The sequence below is a fragment of the Rhinatrema bivittatum genome, chromosome 2 (assembly GCF_901001135.1).
Source record: "Rhinatrema bivittatum chromosome 2, aRhiBiv1.1, whole genome shotgun sequence".
Classification (NCBI taxonomy): domain Eukaryota; kingdom Metazoa; phylum Chordata; class Amphibia; order Gymnophiona; family Rhinatrematidae; genus Rhinatrema; species Rhinatrema bivittatum.
In genome coordinates, this window is record NC_042616.1 from 330477218 (window position 1) to 330496007 (window position 18790).

The following is an 18790-nucleotide window of genomic DNA, read 5'->3' on the forward strand; positions in this document are numbered from 1 at the left end:
CATAGAAACATAGAAATGACAGCAGAAAAAGACCAATCGGTCCATCCAGTCTGCCCAGCAAGCTCCCACACATATTTTCCCGTACTTACCTGTTTCACCTACCACCAATTCAGGGCCCTTGTTGGTAACTGTTTGATTCAAATTTCCTGCCACCCCCTGCCATTGATGCGGAGAGTAATGTTGGAGTTGCAACAAAGGTGAGCATAAGGCTTAATGGTTAAGGGTAGTAACCACTACATCAAGCAAGTTACCCTGATGCTTGTTTACCCAGACTACACAGATCAATGCCTTGTTGGATGTTGTCTGAATGTAAATCCTCTTTTCCACATTTCCCCCTGCTGTTGAAGCAGAGAGCAACGCTGTATATGCGTTCAAAGTGAAGTATCAGGGTTAATTGATTTAGTGTAGTAACCGCCGCAATAAGCAAGCTACCCCCACACTTATATGTTTACCTAGACTGTGTAGTTCAGTCCTTGTTGATTGTTGTCTGAATGCAAATCCTCTTTTCCGCAATTCCCCTTGCCGTTGAAGCAGAGAGCAATGTTGGAATTGCATTAACCGTGTGAAGGCTTATTGAGTAAGGGTCGTCCATTCGATCATGGACTTGGCTCTGTTGAACAATGTTTGGTGCTTGCTGCCCAGCCATGATTTCTTCTATTGGCTTATTTAGTTATTAAATTGCATCTGTTGATTTAATGGCTACCATTTTCATGACCATGATTTAGAAGCAAGGTAGTGGCTTCAAGAGTACCCCAAGTGCTTCCCGAAGATGTTCCTCGTGGATTGTTGCAATGAGTACTGCAAGTGTTTAGGCAAAGGCCCACAATATCTCAGTATATGATTTTTGTATTTAGATGAAGCCATGAGTGATTCAGGCTTTGTAGGAGAGGTTCCAAATCTATTCAACCTGCACAAGTAAGTCTCAAAATCTGCAGCAGTGGCCAAGGGAACCAACTACATTGCACTAATGAACATGCCTCTTTGAAGAAGTGGTTAGATGCTTCAAATCATCATTCTGAGGATAGGCCGTAGAGTTGCAATAAGTTTTGCGCCTCCCTCGTAAATTTGTTATCACAGGAGTTTCAACTCATCAATTGGCGAGTTGAAGCAGGAGAGTGATAAGCCTCAAATGGAGGTTACCAATGCTTATCTCAATCCCCCGAATACCTATCCACCCCTAGAGGCCAGCAGGAGCAACATACCTTCCTCCTGCCAGCTGTCATTTCTAATGCACTGTTCAAAGGTTTGTGCGAGAGAACTGCATGGGACTATGGACACCATGTGATTCAAACTCACATGGAGTAGTACAAAACTATAGAAGTAGGAGCCAGCAGGCAGAAAGCCAAACAGCGAGGCCCCAGCAGTGAGAAAAGTTGTGCAGGAAGTCAGCATGTGCTTTTTGGACGCCAGAAATATCTATTGGTGGCTGTTTTGGAGAAAAATTGCATTCAATAACAAAAGTCAAGTAGTGGGTTTGTAACTGAACATGCTTGTGAACTGCAGGCAAACACTTTCAACTATCGAAGATGTCATGTTGAGCATTATTGTAAAGTTTATCAAGACTAAGTAGATCATTTCGCAAACAGAATACCAAAAAAGCTCATTTGGTCTAGGTACTCTATTGATAACTATTGGGAAGAATAAGCACTGCTCTTTGTACATCTGAAACAGAAGTAAAGTAGCAATCAATGTCGAACTTTGTAGAAGGCCATTGCTTAAAGCACGCAGAACAGTATGAACAGCAAAACCATGACATTAACTACTAAACTTTTTAAATATTTGAAGACAAAATTAAGCTGTTGAAGCTAAAATCTACATTGGGAAGTACTTAGTTTTATTTTGAATCACTAGGACAGTACAAACCCAAACTGAGATATTTAGTAGCTCAGTACATGACAAATGTGAATATAAACTGCTAACTTTAAACTCTGCTCATGATGCATTATAGTGTGGTGTAAGTTAAATACTGGGTTGAGATGAAAATTGAACCTCTCACTCCAAGAAAAAGTGCTCTCCCCAGGTCATGGCTGGGCTTGAGAATCTGCCACTACCGAAGAGAGCTCCCTGAGAGTCTGCCAAGTTTCATAAGCAGAAATATTCACTTTATTAAAACAAAAACATACACCCACAGTAGGAAAGGAAACTGAAAGGAAATTTACTTCATCAGTGTAGTTTTGTTTTCTGGATAGAGTTCAGCAAAATTGCTGTTATAGTTTGTGAGTTGTTCTGCAAGAATAATCCTTGTTTACTCTGCATGGTGTTTCATATTTCCACAACTAAGCTTTCTATAAAAAGGATTGTGTTGTGATGGTACAGAGGGCATCCAAAGGTTACATCAAAGCTTGATTTGGTAGTGAATATTGTAAAACAACAACAAAACTATACAATACAGAGGATAAGATCACAACTGCAGTGCTTTTAAGATAAATCCTGGAATATTTTAAGTTTAATCACATTTTTAAGTGGCATAAGTAAATTTTGTCAGGCTATATACATTTTCTCTGATATAAATTTCTGATTCCAGCTTCCAGACTCTTTGTTTTGTATTTCTTTGCAAGGAGGGTAAAATGAAAGTTTCACCGAATTGTCAAACTTTTATGCTGATTTTTAAAGTTCTCAAATGTTTAACTGTGTTACAATAGAAATTGTTTTGCTGCATAGACAGTAAGACTTACAATTAATGCGCTGCCCCCCTTCAGAAGATTTCTCTTGCTGTAGTTTGGGTTTTCTGGTGGCAATAGTTCCAAAAGAGGTTTTGAAGGACATTGGTGATCGGGGGTAAAAATAACTCTTTAAATCCTGGCATTGAAGGCTTTTAAGAGATGAAGTACAGTCAACGTCAGGGATAGGAGAGCTCTGTCCTTGCAGCTCAGTGACTGCTACTCAGAGGTTCTGTTTGTGCTCAGCTGATTGGCCTCACAGGCTGTATTGAAAGCATATCTCTGTCTTGCATTGCTAGTGTGCGTCACAGAACTTTGCATATTTTTTAAGAGGATTAGAGTGGCTATTTTTGGAAATGCCCTCAGCTTGTGCTATATAAGCAATTTGCAGATGAGCAGAATTTTCTTGTCTCGGCAGCCAGTGGGCCGGATTCTCTGGTAAGTGCTCTGTACTCATATAAACAGGGCTAAACTGACTGGTGCCTGTTTTTACCAAGCACCAGTTTCTGATAGGCTTAATTTGTTGCTTTGTTCTTTCAAATATTATGGGAGAATGTGTAAGAGGATGAAAGCAATAGAAAATACATTTTAGCCTGCATTTAATATTATAGTAAGGACATACTTGAAAAGAAAATGTGTATGTAATTGAATTGTTCATTTTCAGAGGATGAAAATACTACAACATGCATTTCTAGAACTTGCTTGAAAGTTAGTGTATGCATGCATAGATGAGCGTTTGAAAGATGAATTGTACTGCTGAAAATTCTTGTCATTAGTATCTCACATCAACTTTAGCATCATTTACATGTGTTCATCTTTGGTCAGTTACATAGTTCAAACACAGTGTCAAACTGAAGTTGGTTAATATACTGTAAGTGCATCCTAGAAAAGATGTCCATATACAATTGGAGGTGGAGATGTCACTCGGGTGCTCTTAAAGAGCAAGACCTGCAAAGCTGAAGAGCTCAGATACTTGGCGATACGAGGGCACTATCAGCTTGATGACACCTAGGTATGCCCTGTATGTGCTAGATCAGTCGAGGACATGAGGAAAAATGAATTAGTTTTCCATTTTCACTACACCAATCTCCATACAATTTTACTTTCTAATGTTCTATACACTCTCCTTTGGAGGATGGCCTTGAACACAGAAAACCTAAATACCCATTGATTGAACAGTTTAAAATGACCTGTTATATGAGTGGAAGGAATATTTCCGTGGATATATATCCAGAGAATACAAATTCATCTCTGTGCCAACTTTAATTTGTTAAGAATTCTGAGAATAGGTAGTCTGATACTTCAGCAGACCATTTTTTAAACAGGTTTGCTTGGTTTTTATTGGCAGCCTGTATGCAAGCCCTGCATCCTTGGACCCTGCTTCTCATCTCTGCTGTTACTCTAGGACAAATTCAAGAACAGAAGAACCAAGAGTGCTCTAAGCTCAACACACAGGTACCCTCAGAACTAGCACTATCCATCAGTGGTCCAGGATGAATGAGCAAAGTCACAGAGCATAAAGAGTGTGCCATAAATAAGGGCTGTAAATGGGCAATGTAAATTGACGTGCCTAGTACATGAAAATAGCTGCAGGTTTCAGTGTGGCACATCAGTCCATGAAAGATGGAGTATAAAATGCATGAAAGAAATTGTGCGGGTGGTTTATCAGATGTAAAGACATACTTTGAAATTGTTGAGGACATATGGAAAACATAAGGCAATGACCACTGACAGGGCAGTTTTAATTGTGATTGTTCATGTCACAATATGTTCTAAGTAAGAGTTTAGGATTTTAATAGCAATATTATTTAAGTTACAGGAGATACTTTTTAAGTGTAATAACACTCCAGAACGCCCATTGATGCACTTCCAGGCACTGAATGCACACGACTCACAGTGTAACTGAGCAGCTGCGGTTACTAAGCTTCATTATTAGTGTCTTTTTGGGAAATATTGACAGCTCATGACCACTGCAGGTAGTGCAACCTCTAATAGGCAATACTGATATCTTGTGGCCACTGCTGGTACTGCAGCCTCTTGCATTTTCTAAACAAACACAAACTGAGTATCATAATATTCCGTTTTTGTCTGTGTAGAACATGTATGTACTTGTAGAGTTAGGCTGCAGGACACACACACAGAATTCATGTGTAGCTTTGGACTGCATCAGGTTACACAATCATGTCACTGGAATGGGCCACATTGAAAGCAGGAAGTACTAGTAAAATATAGTTGGAGGGAGAAAGAATGATGCTGAGTCAGGTCACATTGCTAGAATGAGGGCCGCACCAGTTGCAGCAATGTTGTCATCAACAGAGGAATGCTTTATAAAAGCTGTTGTAACTGGACAGTGGAGGCATGGGATGAAGTCCTGTAGCAGCAATAAGGGGGCTTGGTGTCAGGGCTGTGAAGGCCATGGTGTTGACAATATGGTGCTTCAGGTATAGTTTGGGGCTGCAGCTGGTGTGATGTGGGCAACCTGAGAGTTGCACAGGCCATGGGTGTTGGGCAGCAGAAGGGGACATCGGATGGGGGTAAGAGAGGGGATTGGTGACTAAGGAAGTGTTAGGGAATTGGTTGGTGGGATGTTAGGGGTTGCCTGGGAGGACAAGGTTGAGAAAGGAGAGAGGGAATCAGCTTGCAGCAAAAAAGAGGCAGCTAGCTGGAGGAAGGTTAGAGGAGAAAGTCTGTGGATAGGGTGAGAAGTGATCAATTCAGTGTGTATAAGATGGGAAGGTTGGTGCCAGGGTAGTAAAGATGGGGTTTGGAAGAGTGCAAGAGAGGACTGAGGTGGGGAGGCAAAAGGGAAGCAGGACGGAGTTGAGGGAGGGATTTTGTGCTCCCTCCAATCCTGCTACTCCCTCCCTGAAGTTTTGATTTTGTTAAAGTTTTCACTGAAAGAATAACTAGAAGTCCTAGGTTTACAGAAGCTTTGTTTCAATAAATATATTAGCTTTACTACAAATATTTTGCGGGTTACAGCTAGTCCATCTTATTTCATGGGCTAATGCATCCAACTAAACTCCATATCTAGATGCTTTAAGTACTGAAGACTAAAACAGCTTTGATTATTTTTTTTACCCATTAGGATCCCAATTTTGAGGTGCATCATAAGTGTTCCATGACTTGTTTTGTTGTGGAGTGCTTGCTGTTTGGACACTTTGTTGGCACTTGCTGTCGCGTGCCTCGTACTGTTTTTATCTGTTAGTTTTGCGTGGCTAAAATAGTCAAACATACCGGTCAATAAAGCTGATCTCAAGACAGTTCATTCACTAAGTTTTTGGCAAATGTGCATACATCCAACATTCATTTTTATCATAGTTTTTTTTTTTATATATTTAATTCTGTATAGTCTGTGGTAGTCAACAACAGAGTATTTTGTAACCATTCTGCAGATATACAGAGGATCTCCCCACACTCTCTTTTTAATATCTCCCAGTGTTCCACAGATAGCATGCCATTCATGTTCTTTTCCCAGGCCCTCATGGAATTTAGTTTTAAATTAGACAAAAGGGCTCAATTCTAAACTCTACAGCCTTAAAAGGAAAAATACTGATTACAGTTGAGATATAGTTCCATTAAAATTTGAGCCTCAGAAGGGAGCCGCCTTGACTTCTTTCTAGTTCTTGAAATACAGTGTTTAAAGAAATGCATAATGATTTTAGCAGACAGTTGGATCAATTATCTCATGCTAACAAAATCCTAAGTGTAATTGGAAGCCATATTTGGAAATATGTTTACAGATTTTATTTTTAGGATAATTGAAAGCCATACCATATTTTTCACAATTGACATTGCTATTTTGTTTAGATTTTAGCTTTTTTGCTTTAAAAAAAAGTTGTTTTGGAAGGTAAATTTGCCAGCACCACTTTTTAGTACTGTAACTAGCTAAGGATTTCCATTTTCCCTTTTATCAGTTATACATTTTTTCTTGAAAATATTTGCATTATTTGTAAATCTTTAAGACCGAGGTTGATATTCAGTGCCACTTAGCTGGCTAAGTTCGGACTTATCTGGTTAAGTGGTGCTGATTGAATATTTGGCCACGTTTAGCAGCCTCCGCTTAGCCGAATAACTAGTTATTTGGCACCTTGGTGGGCAGATGGGGGCATTGAAGGGCCAACTTAACCGGCTTAGTGCCGATATTCAGCCTTATCTGACTAAGTTAGACCTGCTTCTAAATAGGTCTAAAGTTAGCCAGATAAACTTATCAAGCTAATTATTAGATAGCTGGGTATATTCAGTGGTACAACTGTGCTGCTGAATATCCTAGCCAAGTTACAGGCCGATACAGTACAGTGTGCTCCGATGGAGCACACTGTTAACCGGCATTTGGACACGCGTTTTCGACACGCTAGCTTTACTCCTTATTCAGTAAGGGGTAATAGCGCGTCAAAAACGCGCGTCCAACCCCCCCGAGACTAATAGCACCCGCAACATGCGGGTGCTATTAGTCTCGGGGGGGTTGGACGCCTACCCAAAGGTAGGCGTTAATTTCTGCCGGCGCAGGGGAAGTGCACAGAAAAGCAGTAAAAACTGCTTTTCTGTGCACCTTCCGACTTAATATCATGGCGATATTAAGTCAGAGGTCCCAAAAGTTTTTAAAAAAAAGTAAAAAAATGTAAAAGCAGCCCGCGGCTCGCGGGTTGAAAACCGGACGCTCAATTTTGCCGGCGTCTGGTTTCCGAACCTGTGGCTGTCAGTGGGTTTGAGAACAGACGGCGGCAAAATTGAGCGTCAGCTGTCAAACTCACTGACAGCTGCCGCTCCTGTCCAAAAAGAGGCACTAGGGACGCGCTAGGTCCCTAACGCTTCTTTTTACTGCTGGCCCTAATTTAAATAAATTAAGTTACTGAATCGTGCGCACAGGAGAGTGGCCTGGGCGCTCGTCCGCTCTCCTGCGATTTTTACTGTATCGGCCCGTTAGTCAGATATGTTTATCTGGCTAACTTGCTTAGCCAGATGGCTGCAGAATATGGACCTCAGAGTGTTCATATATTAGCCATATGTAGATGATTTTTTAATAAAGAGCACAGATATACATGTTGATATAATGATATTTTGTGTGTAGCATCCCATGTGGTTCAGGGTTTGTATCTTGCTAAACCATAAAATATTACATTTTGTTCATATTTCCAAATTCTGGTGCAGTTTAGGAATTTTGGATAGTTACCGGTAGCCTCCTAAAGTTTTTTTTCCTACTGCACTCAATGTTGATCCCAAACATCTGAGAGATTGTTTAAACTACCAAAATGTGAAGTTTCCTTGAATCTGAGTTAAGATTGACTGATCAAAGTTAATATTTAATGCCTGCATCTTGTAGTTGGCTTTGAATCCAGAATCATGTTCATAGATGTTTAGTTCCTTCATTAAGGGTCTTATTCACTAAAATGCATTGCTGTTTTAACATAAAAAAAAGTATATTAATTAGGTAATAGGTCCCATTTATAAAAAGGGACCTGTGGTAAATGGCATATGATTTTCATGTTAGAATGGTATCTTACCTTATCATATATCATATCAGCTCCTCAGTTTGTTAGAAATAGGTATGGTTTATTGATGGTCAACAAAAAATCTGCAAATAGTGTGGTTTTATATTTTATTCTTCCCACCTCAATTCCACTTATATCATCATTTGATCTAATTCTGTGTGAGGGGTTCTATAGAGATGTAAAAAGAGAGAGCCCTATTTAATACTATTTTTCAAATCAAGCAAGCTAGAATATCCATTTTTATATATATATTTTGAGATGGGTCTACATTTTTTTTGACTCAAAGCAAAAAATCCCAAATCTAAGCTGTTTTAACACCTCTGTGATATAGTTCCAGTGTATTCTATCAATCATTTTCTCATGATTGAGCAGCTGCTTCATAGTAGGTGTCTTCTATTTTCTTTAACCTCAGATGTAAGAGTAACTACCTACCAAATGTTATCAGACGCTTGCCTGCCCAGAAAGAAATATGTTTGATGTGGGCCAGCTTCTGTAGGATGTCTTTCTCAATGCTAACATTTTTGCAAAAATATTCTTATCTATTATGAGAAGAGAGGTTGGCCTAAAATACACACAAACCAATCTATCTTTGTCTTCCTTTGTGTGTTACCAGAACCCTTGCTTTTTAGCATAGCAGGCATATGAATCTTTGGCCCACTGACACTGAATTAAAGACCTTAGAAAGTGGGATTACAAGCAGCTGAAGAAAGATTTTATAGAACTTCACTGTTACTCTATCCAACTCTGGGTTCTTGTATACCTTTGAGGTTTTTATAGCGATTTAGAATCTCAGTTGGGCATATTTCTCCCTCTCTGATCATACCAAACTTATTAATTCCCTTCTGTCTTCCATATAAATCCCCAAAATATAAGACAAGTCTCATATTTCAGACACTACAAAAGGGACTTTATTATCTTTAATTTTATGAATTAGCCTAGATAACAGGTAGACAGCAAGTTGTAAAACCTAAAGGCCAGGTGTCTGACTTGTTATCTTTCTTGTAGAAAATGTTTTGTTTTCTTTAGATTGTTAGCAATGTCATCTGTCATAATTGTCTGCAATTTATCCCTGATAGTGAGGTATTGGAGAATTTTCCCGGACCCTGCTAATATTATGTAATTTTTCCATCTTGCCAATCTGATCAGTTCTGTTTCTTTCCCTTTTTCTTTTTTCCTTCTGGCTGCCTTTCAGTTATTTTTCCCCTGAGGCAGGGCTCGAAAAATTTCAGAAAATGTGATAGCCAGCCGGACTTTCTAGTTGCAAGCTAAAATAGAGTATCAAATATGTCTGTTTTAAGACATAGTACAGGGCTCTTGTCAGGTATTGTGCACATAATTACCAAGCAGTTAGGAAATAGAAGATCCACATTAGATCCATGCCCCATGCTTCGCCTCAAAAAAAAAAAAAAATTTTCAGACTCAATCTTATCCCACCAAGTAAAAACTGCAAATGCTTTCCTCCAGCAAGGGCACTACCCGGATCCACTAAAAATCCCATGTAAGACCTACCCTAAAAAAAGTGAAATTAAAACTTTCACTAGACACCTCAAAATGGGCCAGCTCTGTCCAATATTAGACCACAAACACCCTTCCACACCCGCACTGGTAAAATTCTTGGAGTCAATGGTTACCAAACAAGTAAAAACATAGAAATGATGGCAGAAAAGGACCAAATGGTCTATCCAGTCTGCCCACCAAGCTTATGGTAGTAACTGCTGGCCATACAAGCCAACTTTATAGTTATCAGTTTCCCAGACTGTCAAAGTCAGGGCCCTTGTTGGTTGCTGTTTGAGTTCAATTCCCCGATACCTCTTGCCATTGAAGCAAAACACAATGTTGGAGTTGCATCAATAGTATAAAGGCTTATTGGTTAAGGGTAGTAACCGCCATATCAGCAAGTTACTCCCATGTTTATTTGTTGTTCCAGATTTTGCAATTCAATGTCTTTGTTGGTTGCTATCTGAATCTAATTCCCCTTTTCCTCCTGCCATTGAAGCAGAGAGCAACAATGGAGTTGCATCAACAGCATAAAGGCTTTATTGGTTAAGGATAAACTGCCACACCAGCAAGTTACCCCCCATGCACTCTTTTCTTCATTCACATTATCTAGCCTTATGGGATCCTCAGTGTTTATCCCATGCCTCTTTGAAATCTTTTACTGTTTTTGTCTTCACCACCTCCTCCGGAAGGACTACTTAGAGAACAACAGTCTGGACCCAGCTCATTCAGGATTCTCTGTCAAAAAGCAGGCATGAATCAGCCATAATGTGTGGATGATGACATCCAATGGTACCAACACAGACCCAGCTCTCAGAGCTTAGTAAAAGTCTTACTGAGCATGGATGGGATTTCCCACGCATTGCCACATGAGCCCCTTTGGCTTTCTTCATTCAAGCTACTGCAAGTTTCCTTTCTCTTACATATGTTTTCTTTTGACCTGTTTTCTGCCTAGAGTTCACATTGTGAATTTTTTTTCTACTTCGACTTCCTTGGCAGCCCCTTAACAGAACTTTTCAGTTCTAGCTAAATATAAATACAAAAAAAGATTATGGAGAAGTCAAAGGCCAAGAAACCTGCAGTTAGCAATTTTAAGACCAATATTTTTGGATGCTTGTGTCCATCACAGACACCCATTCAATCTGCTATCATTGCCTGTGCCCGGATCATGATGCTTCCAGTTGCTCAACAGCCCAGTGCATAGAAGATGAAGGCTCTGCGGAAGGTATTTTTAGTAGGTCCAGAAACCTCGACACAAGGCTGGACAGCATAGCTGTTCCTCATCCTGGAGCAAGGTTTCATCACATTCTTGGCACCACAAATAGCAGAGGTGGGATTCAACTTCCTGTCTTTCCTACAAGGCAGGAAAGGCTCTTCCCATTACCAGGGCATCAGCTCCTTGATCTTAACACAATTTGGGTTAAATGAGCAGGTGTGAAAGAAGATGGCACTGGATATTCCACTGAGTAGAGCACACCTAAGTGGCACGAAGTTTCAACTTCAGGGTGTCTCCTTGATTGCCAAAGAAACAGGTGGAGTCTGCATGGTATTCCACAGAAGTGGACCCTTTCTTGGTGCAGAGATGGGAGGTAGTTTCTCAGTGAAGGTGTCTTCATCGTTTATGGGATGGAAGATACCTGTGGCACCAAGCCATTTATTCTACTTGGATCTGACCTCAGCCTGGTTGCCTGCATTCCATTTCATTGGCCTGGAGCACAAACTCTAGGGTACAGTCAGCCCCCTGAGCACAAGATGCTAAGGCTCCTTCAGTCTCGTTAGAGCAGAGCACCTTAGACTATAAGAGCTCTATCAAGGAGAGCAGAATTATGGTGCACAAATGATTTTGCCAGCGCTGGCAAGAGGCATCAGAGCAACCAGCATGGAGTGCATTAGAACACAATTTCTGTAGTTGTATTCACTGCAGCTCTGAGCTCAGTGAGGATGAACTGATTTGTGTTTCTAAAGAGGATGTGTGTCTCCTCCAACTCCAGCAAAAAAGGATCCCTGATCTAGTGGGGAGCCCATTTGTCATAGTTGGTGAAGAATCCCTTTGCCTCCTTAAGCTCTGAAGACCAGAGAAAGAATTTAGAACTTCTCTTGTCCAAGACAGGGGAACTTTTTCCAAATAATGAGTCCATTCAGAGTCCTCCAGAAATTCATGCCTCATTCCAGGGACTTCCAGTGGTGGGACTGAGTCCCTTTCATGAGATGGTAGATTCACTGCTTCCAGGGGAGTTCCTTCATGGATCAGAAGAAGAGAAAATGGGTTCAGTTCATTCTGTTGTTTCCCACTTTAAGAAGGATCATAGCACACGATTTGTGTTTTTTAAATTTCTAATGCAGTAAGCAAATGGTCTGCTGACGTACTGATGCGCAGACACTAGGAAAAAAGCACAGTACTGCCTCCACGGTCAAGTCCACAAGCAAAGCTAGTCAGACCAGGTCTCCTCAGTCTCCCTCATCAATATCTAACTCCTGGCTCAGTCTTCCCCCAAGTGAAGGAAACTAAACAGGACCGATGCCTTGGAAAGTAAAATTTTATTCTAATTAATCCTGGTTACAAGTAATTTTACTTTCCAAGGCATCAGTCCTGTTTTGTTTCCTTCACATCTGTGGCTACACTTGACCGATTTCCGATCTGTTTCTTTGGTCAGTCTTCCCCCATGACTGGGGAAGAGGAGGATTCTATAAAGATGCCTTCAGATTCTCTGCCAGACTTACCTCAGCATGACTCCTCCAGAAGACCTCAGCTAGTCAAGTTTTTTGGATAAACTAGCAAAGATGCTGTCCATCAGTGTTATGAAAGAGCAGGACCCAAGAGCAGATGTTTTTCAACTGTTGTGACTCTGTATCCGTCCTAGTTCATAGCCTCCTCAAAGAACTTCAAATGAGGATGTGGCAGTCTCCAATATCATGTCCTCCAGTAGCTTGAAAGCTTGATCTGAAGTATAGTGTATAGAACTCCCCTGGTTTTGGAGAAGTCCAACTACCACACCACTCTTTAGTGGTGGAGTTGACTTTGAAGCATGCAAATGCACACATTATCATGCTAACATGTCCTCTGGGAAGGAGCCAAAAGCAATGGATATGTTTGGGTCTTCCAAAGATTCATGCTTAATGCTTAGATTGTGGCTCACCAGTTGTATGTGGTGTGGTATTTACATAAATGTATGGAAAAGCTGAAGCCTTTGATGGAATTGTCGAATTCCAGGCATGCAGAGTTTTGCAGAGCTGTGGAAGATGCGGAGGAATGTGAGAAGCACCTTATCCACTCTATGTATGAAGTTTTCAGCATCATGGTCAGAACCTCTGCTGTTTTTGTAGGAGCCAGAAGGCTTGCATTGTGGCGAATGTGTGACTTTTGGAAGGCTGTTCACAATGCCTGATGGATGTTCCCTGTACAAGGGAAAACTTGCTAGGGGATAAGATGGAGGAAATGTGACTTTGATCAAGGAGAATCAGTCCACTCTGCAGTCATGTTCTGCAGTGGCAGTAGATCAGCCAGCCTTGGCTAGGTGCCTGTTCTTCCCCTACAAAAATCCATTTTCCAGCAATGTCTCTCCCATCCTTATCTACATCATCTAGCTCCTCCTCCTCTGTCTCAACAGCTGCCCACTAGAAGTCAGTAGAGGGAGAGGCATCAACCAAAGGCACAGCAGCAGTCCCAGTCTTTGATGTCATTGAGGCCTGCATCTCTGCCTTTTTCATCTCTCAAGGATCTCCACTATTACCCATCCTATTCAATGTTTATCTTATGGCCCTTGTGACTATCATTAGATGACACAGACTCAAGTATACATCTACATAGATGACATTCAAATTCTTATCCCAAAATTTGACATCTGGGAAAAACAGCAGCAGTCCTTGAGAAATGTCTCAAGAGGATAATAATGTAGATAACTAACAACTTATAAACAGAGACACAATGGAGATCCTATATATCAGCAACTCACTGTGACCTGATAATGCCGTACCCTCCACCCTCCCACTCATCCTAGATATTGTCACTCTCCCTCCACAACATAAGATAAAGAGCCAAGGAATCATTCTAGACTCCCTGTTAAATGTAACTTTGTTCTTCGTGTTCAACCTATTGTTTTTGGTTACTATTCATGGTTCAGTTCCCCAATTCGATGTAAACTGATCTGATATGGTCTCTACCATGAAGGTCGGTATAGAAAAGTATTAAATAAATAAATAAATAAATAGACTCCTCACTTAACCATATCAAACCAAATAACATCAGTGACCAAGAAATCATTATGGCACCTCCAAATGATGAAACAACTACGCCTCTTTCATAAGAACATGCCATACTGGGTCAGTCCAAAGGTCCATCAAGCCCAGCATCCTTCCAACAGTGGCCGATCCAAGCTACGAGTACCCGGCAAGTACCCAAAAACTAAGTATATCCCATGCTACTGATGCTAGTAATAGCAATGGCTATTTTCTAAGTCAACAACTATTTTCTAAGTCTACAACTAAATGACCTCAAAATAGTCATGCAAGCAGTAATAATTTAATATTGTAGAGAATCAACACTGGGTCCTTGAAAGAGATCATGAATGTACTCCCCAACCCTGCAGCAGACTTGCCTTTACTCACTGTTGGCTTCTGAAAGTCATCACAAGCACTGCGAGTAGAAGAGGTTGCAGGACCACTACAAGGACAGTGAGGATCAATATGCATTCTGTTTGTGTCTCCACAGTGTTCATAGCACAAGTTCCGGCTGTCATTGATGGCTATGTGTTTGGAGCCTTGTGCTGCAGATTACCTTAGCCACCTCATACCATTTCCTGCCCGATCTGTTATTTCTAAGTAGTCTCATACTAATTTCTTAATTTCTTCTTTATCTGGAAACAACATTCAGCATAGCCTCATTGCGTATCCACCTACTACTTTCCCATTCTTGATCAATACCTTTTAATTCATACCACAGAGGCATATGGTCTGGCCAGATAGCATATCCAGCATTTTCCCTGCATTTACTATCTACAAATAAGTCATATGACTTGTGGGAAGTGTGACAAATTTTTAATCTTTTGCCCTGGTGTGTTGGCTCCTCTTGAGCTGTTCTGACTTAAGCCATTGTTTGCTTTGGCTGTCACTTCTACTTGCCGTTTTACCTAGAACTGGGTACAAGTTAGTAAGGGTAATTTTGCTTTCTTTCAAAACCCCCCTAGTCGCTCCCCCCTGTCTCTCCCCTGTCTCACCACCCTGAAACCACCCCAGTCTCACCCTTCAACCCACCCATACCCACCCTCCCTCCCCTCACCCTTTCCCTATACCCCCGCCCACCTCTCACCCCATCCCCACCTATCTACCGTGCTCCACTGTAACCCCAGTTAAAACTTACATCCTTTATGTTTTAAATCAAGATACCGTTATTACCTGCTATAACTGCTGTAAATAAGCTAATATTTTATATATATGTGTTTAATTGTTTAATAAGTTATCAATATAATCCACCATAACTGCTGTAATTAAGCTTTAATATATATCATTATATAATCTATTTATCCTGCATTAACCGCTGTAATAACCAACCATGTTCTAACCTCGTTAAGCAACCTTTTTTGTAAATACTGATACGTTCCTTGTACCTTTCTCAGCTGCTGTCTTTCCTCCTTTACCTCTCTCCCCCCCCCTTTTTTTTCGCTCCTGCTCCATTCCCCCACTCCCTGTTTTTTGTAATTTCCTCCTTTCTCAAGTTTATTGTGAACCGGCGTGATGTGCTTGCACGAACACCGGTATATTAAAAGCTGTTAAATAAATAAATAAATAAATAAAACAGTGTTAATAAAAATGTATCTACTATGTCAATGTTTATTCTTGTCCACCACTACATTATTTTAGAAAGAGGTTGTCATTAGCTCCTGTTTTTTTGGTTTGTTTGTTTTTTTCAGGTCTTTATGGTCAAAGGGTATATGGGAATATTTTCAGTCTTTAAATTCTTTTCTTTTCTCTTGAGATGTGTTATTTGTATCATCCTTTCTGCTTCTAGTCTGTCAACTTTGTCTGAAAAGCTGCTGTCTTTTCTATTGTGTTGTTTTACATTCACAATGCCTACCTTAAGCATTTTGGTAATTGTTTTGTAACTGTTCTCTCTGTGATTACTCTATGCCTTGTATTATCCTACACCACTAACCTCAAGGGGGCTAACCCCAAACCATCACATTCTCATGTATCCTGACCAGTTAGTCACTTTAACCCTGATGAAAGTCTGCAAGCACTTCAGTCTCGTCGCTTATTCATCTAAGGAAGGTCAGCATGCAAAGTAAGCGGTGGCCCTGAGTCTGCAGCATGTTCATAGCGATGGGAAAGTAAGCACCTCTTCTGCCTGTAGAGTGGTATGGGGGCTGAAGGGGTTGGATGGATTTTCAGGGGCTCAGGCAGCCTTCTGTTGAGCAGGGGCAAGAGATGTGGCATCTGAGTGAGCTTATTATGTTTTAGGGGGTAAGGGAAAATCAAGTCTGGGTGACCTTGTGTTTGGAGGAGGGGATTTCAGGCAACCTGCTTGTATTAGGTGGGTGACTTAAGGGTTCTTGAAGAGACCGTGTTTATATAGTCAGCATGCTAGTCATTTTTAACCAACTTCTCCCTCTCTCGACCAGTGTTAACTTTCAAACTACACGGCCATCAAAAAGTTAACACGTTTTTGTATATAGAGGTATATGAGCTCAGAAGCTCATTATTCAGAACATTTAAATAATTAGCATGTGTTAAATTTGTAAATCACATGGCGGCAGCAGATTTTCTGTTGCACTGTCACTCTAGGTAAGTGATTGAGTGTCATAAACCACAATTTCGCTGATTTGATACATATTATTGAAATACTTTTATAAGGCAGGTAAAACTGAGGCATTGAAGCGAAATATGCATTATGAGTGCATAAGAAGAGGTATTAGCAGTAGGAAAAGGGAAGGTAATACTGCTCTTGTAGAGACCCCACCTGGAGTTCACACTTTTGTAAGGACTTTAAAAGGATGGAGACAGTTCAGAGAAGAATTACCAACGTGACCACAGAGAGACAAACTCAAAATGTACTCTCTGAAAGATAGAAGGGAAAGGGCATATGACAGGAAAGTTCATATGCTTGGCAGGCTTCATAAAGTGCGAGAAGGTAATGGTTTCCACAGATAAAGAGTCTCGAGGAGAAGAGGTTATATCATCAGGTTAAAAGAAGAGAGGTTGAGGAACGTGAAGAAATATTTTTTGACTGAAAGTAGCTGTAAATGTGTGGAGTAGCCAACAAGCGGAGAAAGGATGGCACTTAGGGGTACATTTAAAAAAAAAAAAAAAAAAAAGCGCGAGCGCAAACAAAAGTACGCCGGATTTCAATAGATACGCACGTAGCCACGCATATCTTTTAAAATCCGGGGTCGGCGCGTGCAAGGGGGGTGCACCTTGCGCGCGCCGAGCCCTGTGCGCGCACTGCCCGTTCCCTTCCACTTCCCCCCACCTTCCCCTATCTAACCCACCCCCCAGCCCTACCTAAATCCCCCTCCTAACCTTTATCAAGGAAGTTACGCCTGCCTCCGGGCAGTCGTAACTTGTGCACGCTGAATGTCTGCTGGTGCGGCAGGCCTGGACCGCCGCCACGCCCCCAAACATGCCCCGAGCCGGCGCCGCGCCCTGAGCCGCCCCTTTTTGCAAGCCCCGGGACATACGCGCGTCCCGGAGCTTGCGCACGCAAAATAGGCTCGGCGCGCGCAGGGGCAGATTTCCTCAGGTTACGCCCATAGCCTTTGAAAAATCTGCCCATTAGAATTCCAGCATGCAAGTTTCAAGGCCACTTCTTCTGTCAAGTCCTTATTCATCTTCTCTACCAGTTTCCATGGCTCATTCAGATACACAGAGGGCATTGGTAAGGGCAAGGGAAGGAAAAGACTAGAGATTGTGTGGGATCTACAGAAACAGATAAGGAGTAAACCAGGCAATTGATTGAGCCACAAGGACTTTATCTGCTGACAACTGTTCTTTTCATACAGACAGACCTTGTTATTGACTGTTTTTGTTTTTGACTAGGTTTTGTTTTTCTGAGAACCCACTTGTGAATTTTTGAACATTGTGAACTATGCATTTAGGAGACATTTAAGAATTAGTGATAATACTTTATGCTCTTAGTCATGTATATTTCTCATGTCACTAGTTCTATCAATCATCCATAGTAGATGCTTTGGCAAAAAAAATAAATAAATAAAACAACAAGAACTTTATATATCCAATAAACTAGTTTTTCAAGGCAGTTAGTCAGACATGTTGGCTTACTTATTCTGTGTTCTCCTTCTGACATGGTTCAAAAGCTGCTGACTTCATCGGTTTGTATTGTTTAGCCTGTTGTATTAGTATACACTACAGAATGTAATTGGGCATTTTGATTTAGGTGGTTGTTATTACTTCAGTTTTAAAGTTTTGATATTTTTGAGACTGGAGAAGTTGCCAAGCGGTTAGAACAAAAGGCTGAGAACCAAGGAAGCCAGTGTTCAAATCCTGCTGATGCTTCTTGTGACTTTTAGCAAGTCATTTCTCCCTCTACTACCTTGGGTACAAACTTAGGGTCTCATTTACTAAGCATTTTTCCCATAGATACAGAATGGGAGAAAAGCCTCAGAAAATTGTGAGCCCTCTGGGGACAGGGAAATACCTACGGTACTTGAATGTAAATCACCTTGAGCTACCAATGAAAAGACGTGAGCTAAATATACATAAAGATAAACTGTCTTGTCAAAGGTTAGAGTTCTTTGCTAATAAGTAGAAAGCCTTGATCTCCTCATACTGACCAAAGCTGGGAAGGATATCGATATAGCACTTTTCAAACATGGGAAGGGAAATTCCAGTACTGTTGATAGAATGTAAAGACCAACTATTAATAATAATTTACATTTGTTAAACACAATTACCAAGCAAAGTCAGGACAGTTTACAGTGGGGAAACATCACCAGCATAAACTAAGATATACATAATTCAAAGCTCACAATAAAAATTCTCCCTCCTCTCCCCATATGCCACCCTGCAAATAGCATGATGTCATATACCGGTCCGCAGTTCAAAAAACCATACAGAATGTTTAATGGAATTATACCCTCAAAATTCCATTGTTATATTAAATCAATTTAGTACACCCAGAATTCCATATGT

General features: G+C 40.8%; 1 protein-coding gene and 1 long non-coding RNA gene across 7 annotated transcripts in view; one reads left to right on the top strand and one right to left on the bottom strand.

The window, feature by feature from the left end:
* LOC115084648 overlaps positions 1–2941 on the bottom strand; it is a 64091-nt gene extending 61150 nt beyond the window's left edge. Inside the window, exon 1 of the long non-coding RNA XR_003854621.1 lies at positions 2676–2941. This is a non-coding gene — a long non-coding RNA (uncharacterized LOC115084648). The remainder of the gene's footprint in view (positions 1–2675) is intronic.
* The window catches only part of NT5C3A (5'-nucleotidase, cytosolic IIIA), a 198295-nt gene that overhangs the window by 91923 nt on the left and 87582 nt on the right, over positions 1–18790 (top strand). For 2 of the 6 annotated variants that reach the window (XM_029589781.1, XM_029589780.1), the window contains exon 2: positions 4009–4115. The exons of 3 other annotated variants lie outside the window; for them this stretch is intronic. In XM_029589781.1, the coding sequence (XP_029445641.1) occupies positions 4014–4115 (102 nt within the window). In that variant the 5' untranslated portion in view covers positions 4009–4013. Of the gene's footprint in view, positions 1–2969; positions 3099–4008; positions 4116–18790 lie in introns of those variants that run through there. One more of the 6 variants, XM_029589779.1, reaches the window with a different exon arrangement.